General features: G+C 39.4%; 1 protein-coding gene across 1 annotated transcript; it reads right to left on the reverse strand.

Annotated features, from left to right (window-relative positions):
* Nucleotides 1-158: 158 nt before the first annotated feature.
* LOC121939001 (protein spalten-like) lies at nt 159-1,897 on the reverse strand (the record flags this gene model as incomplete). Its single annotated transcript, XM_042482153.1, has 3 exons — nt 159-215; nt 763-822; nt 1,640-1,897. Coding segments are annotated over 3 exons (375 nt in total), but the record flags the coding sequence as incomplete, so codon positions are not given.
* Between the last annotated feature and the right edge of the window lie 5,202 nt (nt 1,898-7,099).

Here is a 7,099-nt window from a genome sequence, read left to right on the forward strand (position 1 = left end):
ATATGGGTGAGAAATGTGATGACTTTACAAATTAAAAAGGAAAAAAAAGACTAAACTTGACATGGACTTTTACACCAGTGACTTGTGATTTCACTCTCATTTCGGACTTGAAAATACTTGAAACCTTCCCCTGAACCAAAAACTAAAAATAGCAGTACCTGGTATGTACATGATGGTCTCAGTAGTTGTGGTTTTTTGTCTAGCACGGATAATATCTGTAAAAAAAAACACAACACACACCGTGTTATTATCACATTCTGCGACAAAATCAAATTAAAGAAACTTCACAGCAGCACGTTAATCAGCCCTGAAGTCTACTGTTATTATAGAAGAAAAACATTCCTTCCTTTAAATTCTCGATTATTTACACAGTAGTTTGTCTTTATGTTTTGTTGAAAACTATTTAAAAATAAAACTGTGTCATGGAGGACAGCAAATTCTGCTTTGATTCAGCCTTCATGTGCGTCTCGACATAAAATCTCAAAGCTCTTGTAACCCGCAGGAACCTTTACGCTCCGTCATAAAAGGAGTCGTAAAACTTTTGGCTCTGCATGAGTGGATGTTGATGAAAAAAACTGCATAAAAACAGACGAGGAGGTCGTTTTAGTTTTATAGCTTTAACAGCAAATCTATAAAATGATGCACCCACGCAAAGTATGCATGAAAAGTTTAGGCTATATTTAGCTGTGAAACTATTTAGAAATATTTAATTTTGTAAATTAAAGGTTAAGAGGCCACCTCAGTGACCCTGAAAATCCTCACCCAGATCCGGCTCGACGGGCTCCTCCCATACAGGGGCCTTCGGGGTCGCAGGTCGAACCACTGCGGAGATCACGTTAAAGAGTTAAAAACTACAGAGAGGGTGATGTAATGACCAGTGGTGGACGAAGTATTCAGATCCTTTATTTTAGTAAAAGAACTATTACCACATAGTGGTACAAGTAAAAGTCCTGCAGTAAAAATGTTACTCAAGTAAAGTTAAGTAGGTATAATCAGGACGGTATTCTTGAAATTAAAAAATCTTAAAAAACAACGTACCAAAACCTTAAAATCATTTTTTTTAAACATAAAAAATCAAAATTATTTATAAAATATCCCCCAAATTAAAAATTATTATTAAAAAAAAACAGAAGAACACCCCGAAACCCCCTCAAAATTATTTTAAAAAACCATCTGAATTATCAGAAAAAGAAAATTAAAAAAAAGACAAAACAAATCCCCCCAAAAATTTTTTTGTTTTTTAAAAGACACAACCAATAATTCACAATGGAGAAAAAATACATTATAGAAAAATAGAAAAAAAAAAATTAAAAAAAGGTTGGCATTTAATTTTTTGTCAGTCACCTGATGAATCATGACTAATCGTTGCAGCTGTACTCGTGTAAACTGTTTGATAATTGAATTTATCAGGAAAACAGCATATTGAATATATTAAATATAGTAAAATCTTTAGTTTTAATTTGTAAAGTAACTAAAGTTGTAGTTAAATGTAGTGGAGTAAAAAGTAAAATATTTCCCTCTGAAATGTAGTGAGGTAAAAGTATAAGGGGCATTAAAAGAAAATACTCAAGTAAAGTACAAATACCTCATATTTGTGATCCTTCTGTGGTTTAAAACCATAAATATAATGTTTACATACGTGTTCCCCAGCCGAGCTCAATCAGCAGCCTCTCCTCCTCCTCGTCCACAGACGACCTCTTGGTCTCTGGCGGCGGCGGCGGCGTTGTCGTCACCACCACCTTCGGCTTCTTGGTGGCTTTGGGCGCCTTCGGCTTCTTTGTTGGTTTTGGGGCTTTGGGTTTCTTGGTGGGTTTCGGGGCTTTGGGCTTTTTAGTGGGTTTCGGGGCTTTCTGCTTCTTTGCTTTGGCTTCCTTCTCTGCTGCTTTCTTTGCTCTGGCTGCAGAGGGTTAAAAGAGGAAAACAGTTATGTGACTGTTTGTGAACGTAAAGCAGCTTTGTTAAACATTTTATTGGCGCATTACAAGACGAACTTTTCTTTCTTGTTGTTATATGTTTGTTAGCACAGACACATTCACAGCAAACGTCACACTGTAACTATAAAACAAGTTTTAGCTCAGACAGACAGGACACATAAACGCAGCAGGAGCTGGCTGTGGAGGAGAATTCGTCCACTTCGCTGGTTTGTTTTGGTCCGAAACCAAAGTAGAAAGTCCTCAGAGAGGAGACCAGAGCCGAGGCCTAAAAATATAAAAATAATCCACCCAGGTGTTGTTTTTAATACTGTACCGTGCATGATGAAGTAGTTACGTAAGAGCAGACGCAGTTTGATTTAATTTCAGAGCTACGAAAAAAGGTTATATTTTATTCCTCTGGGAGCGTGGCAAAAATCAAAAACGTTTAATTAAAGGAATACTTCACCCACAAAATGAACATTTGTATATTATTTTGTCAGGCTGTGAATTTGTGAAGAAAACTGTTTTTTTCTCACATGCCTCTGTGGTGAATAACTGATTCACTGATTGACTTCGGTCCATGTTTAATGACAGCGAAACTATTTTAAAATATCATTTCACAAACTCTTACACAACTCATGCAGCATAATTCAAATCTCACTTATCCCGTCGTATTCTTAATGCTTCCCAAACACATGCATTTACACTAATAAAAAACTTAGTGTTGGAGTTTGGCTTCGAGGAGACAAGTTTCACTTTTAAACTGCACAAGTTGTGTCAGTTTGTAAACAGATGTATTGATGAATAAGTTTGCTGTTTACATGGAGAAATGCATAAAAAAAGAACATTTTCTTTATGAATTTAAGGTAACACGTCATGATTAACTGATACACAAATGGTCATTTTGTGGGTGAAGTCCCTAAAATAAACTCACCTTTTCTCATTGAAACACTTTTGCGGAAAATTCAGCTTGCTCTCGTTCCAAAGTTGTCAAATGCTGCTGCTTTGGCAGTGATTTCAGCGTAAGATACCAACAGCAAAGGCCACCTTTCACGGCGGTGTGATTCTCCAGGGGTCGGCATCAGTTTGCATGAAGCTTTAAAAAAAATCCTTTTCTTTATTTATTAATATCTTGCAATATTCGGGACATTTTATGCTCACTGCCTTTTCGTTCCATGTTTTTGAAAAAAGAAAACAATTAACTCAGGGTTCAAAGATTTTTAAATACTCGTGAAAGGCGTCTGAACGCAGCACAAGAAAACTGATGTGGATCCAGGTTTGAAAAGGGTTAACTCATCAAATTAATTTGTGCACAAACATTGAGGAACAAACCAGCATGTTTTTTGTGTGCACAGTAAATATCCACCGTAACATATTGAGGTAACCGGAAAGACGGACGGACGGATGTAGGCGATAATCTCAGACTCTTAAATCATCCTCAGTGTCACTTTACACCTCCTCAGCTGTCTGATGAGAAACTGCTCACAGACCCTAAAGTATAAAATAGTCGGTTTCAGGTGAAACTACTCTGAATATTACAGAGAGGAGATCCTCAAAGAGCTTTAGGGTTTTTAATCCAGTGTGGTTATGAAACCATCATCAGACTCAAGCGCAGACACAGAGGGCGGCTTGTTTTCGTCAGCCAGACATGTTTCCTGATGTTCCACTGGTCCTTAAACACAACAGCCAACCCATTACTCACCCCCGCTGCCCTGCAGCCACTCCTCATTACGGTCACCTTTTCTCTGTGGCTCAGAAACAACATTATACAACATGTGCTGGACGCTCCAGCTCCAAAAAGCTTTAACAGTTTCGGTTTCTAAAACACAAGTATGGATTTATGTCAAAGAGTTCAAATCTTTCCAAACGATGTGACGGTAAAATACAAGCTGGACAGCAGGAACCAAACGTTCCAGGTTCACCGCATGTCCAGTGTGTAATTTACTGTAGGTAACTGCACATTTTTTGGGGAACTGGTTTTTCTTGTCTGCGTCAAAATCTTATTTAACAACCAAATTTCATCACAATCCATCCAGTAGTTGCTGAGATGTTTAAGTAGTGAAATGACCGACAGAAAAAAGTCTAAATACCAGACCTGGTTCCCAGGCTTTTTGATAAACAAGCTCAGTTTTGTGCTTTTTTATGCACTGTAGCAGTTAAACTCAATTTATGGCCCAAGGGCCAAATCTGCCAAGTGCCCCCCCCAAATAATTTTCTAATTAACAGTAAAAATAAAGTGATTCACAGTGGTACATAAGGTGCCAGAGTGCATAAAACAGCATCAAATTAGAGTTTGTCCTAAAGTCCTTGAAACTACCTAAAGTCCACGACAAGTCCTAAAGTCTGAGAAATTCCGAAATTTCTAGAAATTTCCTTAAATATGGTTATAAGGAAGTAAAAAAAGTGCTTTTATAATATTTTTTGTTATAAATTATTGTTATAGTTGAATAAATTTTATATTACGTGGTTACTGGCAGCATCGTTACCTGATGCTGTCCTTCAGCATTTCAGGCGCATGCGACCGGTTTCGTCCGCTGTCAAGTGATGTTGCTCGGGCACGTCGCATGTGGACGTTACCCACTGCCTTCAGGCCATCCGCAAGCATACAATAACAACGCCACTGGTTCTATCTGACCGCTTTATCATCTGCTGCTATTCGTACATGTTGTATGTGGACGCAGAAGGTGGCTTTTGGCGTCTGAAAGCACTGGCAGAGTGGCGCTATTTGACGAGTTGGAAGTGAGAACAGGCCAGTAATGCTGGTGACTTATAAAAATGACGTGACAATATATGCTCGATGTTCGCGATGAAGTGATATTATACATCACACAAGCCACAATACATCGAGTATATCCGATATATCTCCCATCACTACAGCAAACTGTTTCCTAAAAATGGCGGTCACAAATGTCACTGAGGGTTCTTCATGTGTTTGGAAAGTACTGACTCTGAAAAAGGAGCCAAAAAACTCCCCCAAAATGACATTTTAAGACAATGATTGTTCCGACTTTTGCTACACAATAAAAAAGGAGGCATTTCGAACTATGCAAAAGTTACTTCGGTCCAAAAAACGCCTCTAATCTGCACTTAATGGGAAATATTAGGTTTGAGTTTGGGATAAAGAACCCCAAAACAAGTTTTCAAGCACTGCAGCAAATGTTCTCAAAGTACACACAAGATAAGATATGTTAGAACTATGCAAAAGTCCCTCTGGTCCAAAACATGTCTGTACTTTATGAGAACTTTTTTTGGATTTGGGGTGTAATGGCAAAATTTCCAGCCATGCATGCAGCAAATGTTCCCAAAGTAAACAGAAGATAACGCTGAATGGCTCCAACAATCATAAAAAATCTGACGCTGAAACGGAGCTGATAGAGATGTTGCACGCTCAGCAAAGCCTCCCCTGCATAAACAAAGCGTGAAAGGACTGAAAAACTGTTTTGGGTCTCAGGTTTAGGTAATTATGGCCTTTTATGTAACTCGGATCAGCCACACATGAGGAGCTCTGGCTGCTACGGCCTGCGGTTTTGCTTCACGCAGCGGAAAGTTCAGAACATCATCGATGCTACTGAAAGTGGGTCGTCTCGTAAATCCTGCTCCACTTGTGGAAAATCGTAGTGGAAATATTTCTGCCGTGGCTCAGAGTGTGTATTTTTTACAGATGTGTCTTTGCTTGGGAGGCATAATTGAGGCACAGACGCAGCTCTTTGGTTGTAAAAGCTCATTTTCTGATCTGACAAAGCAAAATGTTTGTGCACTGGAGCTGAAGTCCGGGCAGAGCGGAGCGGGTCGGTGCCGTCACGCTGCCAAGAAACTGTCAGACCACCAACTGCAAGTTTCTGCCCCGTCATCTCTGAATCACTTTCATAACAAAAAAAAAACCCCAAAAATACCCAACTCTTGTGCACACGAGGCTGTAACATGTGGAGACAAAGACATCTGAGGACGGGTTCAGAGACAAAGCTGGAGACGGAGATAACAGAGTTCAAACCGAAACGTTTTCCTGCCTCAGAGATTGATTGCAGCCTTTCCTGTCTGAGTGTCCTCAGTGTCTCAGCTGCATTTGTGCCCTTAAAGCAGGGACACTCAATGTGCTTTGTTTGGGGGACACTTTGCAAAATGACAGGAGGCAAGGGGCCAGTCACAGCAGCTCTGTACACGCTTCTACAGGACGTCTCTCAGATTTTAGGACATTTTTAGGGATATTATGAGGTTTTAGGATGTTTTGTTTTCGGACATTGCTCAAATTTCAAATTTCTCTGATTTTAAAACATTTCTAGGATTTTAGGACGTTTCTTTGGTTTTCAGACACTTCTAAGATGTTAGGGTATTTCTAACATTTTAAAACATTTCTCAGGTTTTAGGATGTTTCTAAGATGTTAGGGCATTTCTAGAGTTTAAGGGATTTCTTAAATTTGAGGACATTTCTTGGATTTCAGAACATTTCTATGATTTTATTTCTGTTAGGGCATTTCTTATATTTCTAAGACATTTCTCAGGTTTTAGGATGTTTCTAAGATTTCAGGGCATTTCCAGAGTTTAAGGGCATTTCCTAAATTTGAGGACATTTCTCAGATTTTAGGACATTTCTCGGATTTTAGGACATTTCTCCAATTTTAGACCATTTCTAGGATTTTAGGACATTTCTTAAATTTCAGGACATGTCTCAGATTTTAGGACACTTCTGAATTTTAAGACTTTTCTGGGATTTTAGGGCATACTCAGAGTTTAGGACATTGCTTGGATTTTTTTTTAGCACATTTCTCCGAGTTTAGGATGCTTTAGGATGCTGTTAGGAAGTTTCCGTGACTTTAGGACATTAGGGTCTTAGCTAGGACGTCTTGGGGGGGGGGGATCCGGCTCTGGCTTTTTTTGTGGTTTTGCTGTAGGGTCGCCCCTTAAATTCAAAGTCTTCTGAGGGGCAGACTTTGTGTCAGTTCCTTCTTACCTGCCTCATTTTTTTTTTTTTTTTTCTTCTTCTTTGGTTTTGTCTTCTCTGGTTCCACCACTTCAGCCGGCTCATCTGACATTTCTACGTCTGTTTTTGGTCTCTTGTGCTCGGACAGTTCTCGGGTTTCTCTCACCTGAATCCGGTCTGTGGGGAGTTTTTGCTCCTCCACATCTTGTCGAGCGCAGACTAGAGCGCAGCACAGGCTCAGCCCCACCAGGACCACCAGCACCTGGGT

The sequence above is a fragment of the Plectropomus leopardus genome, unplaced genomic scaffold (genome assembly GCF_008729295.1).
Source record: "Plectropomus leopardus isolate mb unplaced genomic scaffold, YSFRI_Pleo_2.0 unplaced_scaffold3949, whole genome shotgun sequence".
Lineage (NCBI taxonomy): Eukaryota > Metazoa > Chordata > Actinopteri > Perciformes > Serranidae > Plectropomus > Plectropomus leopardus.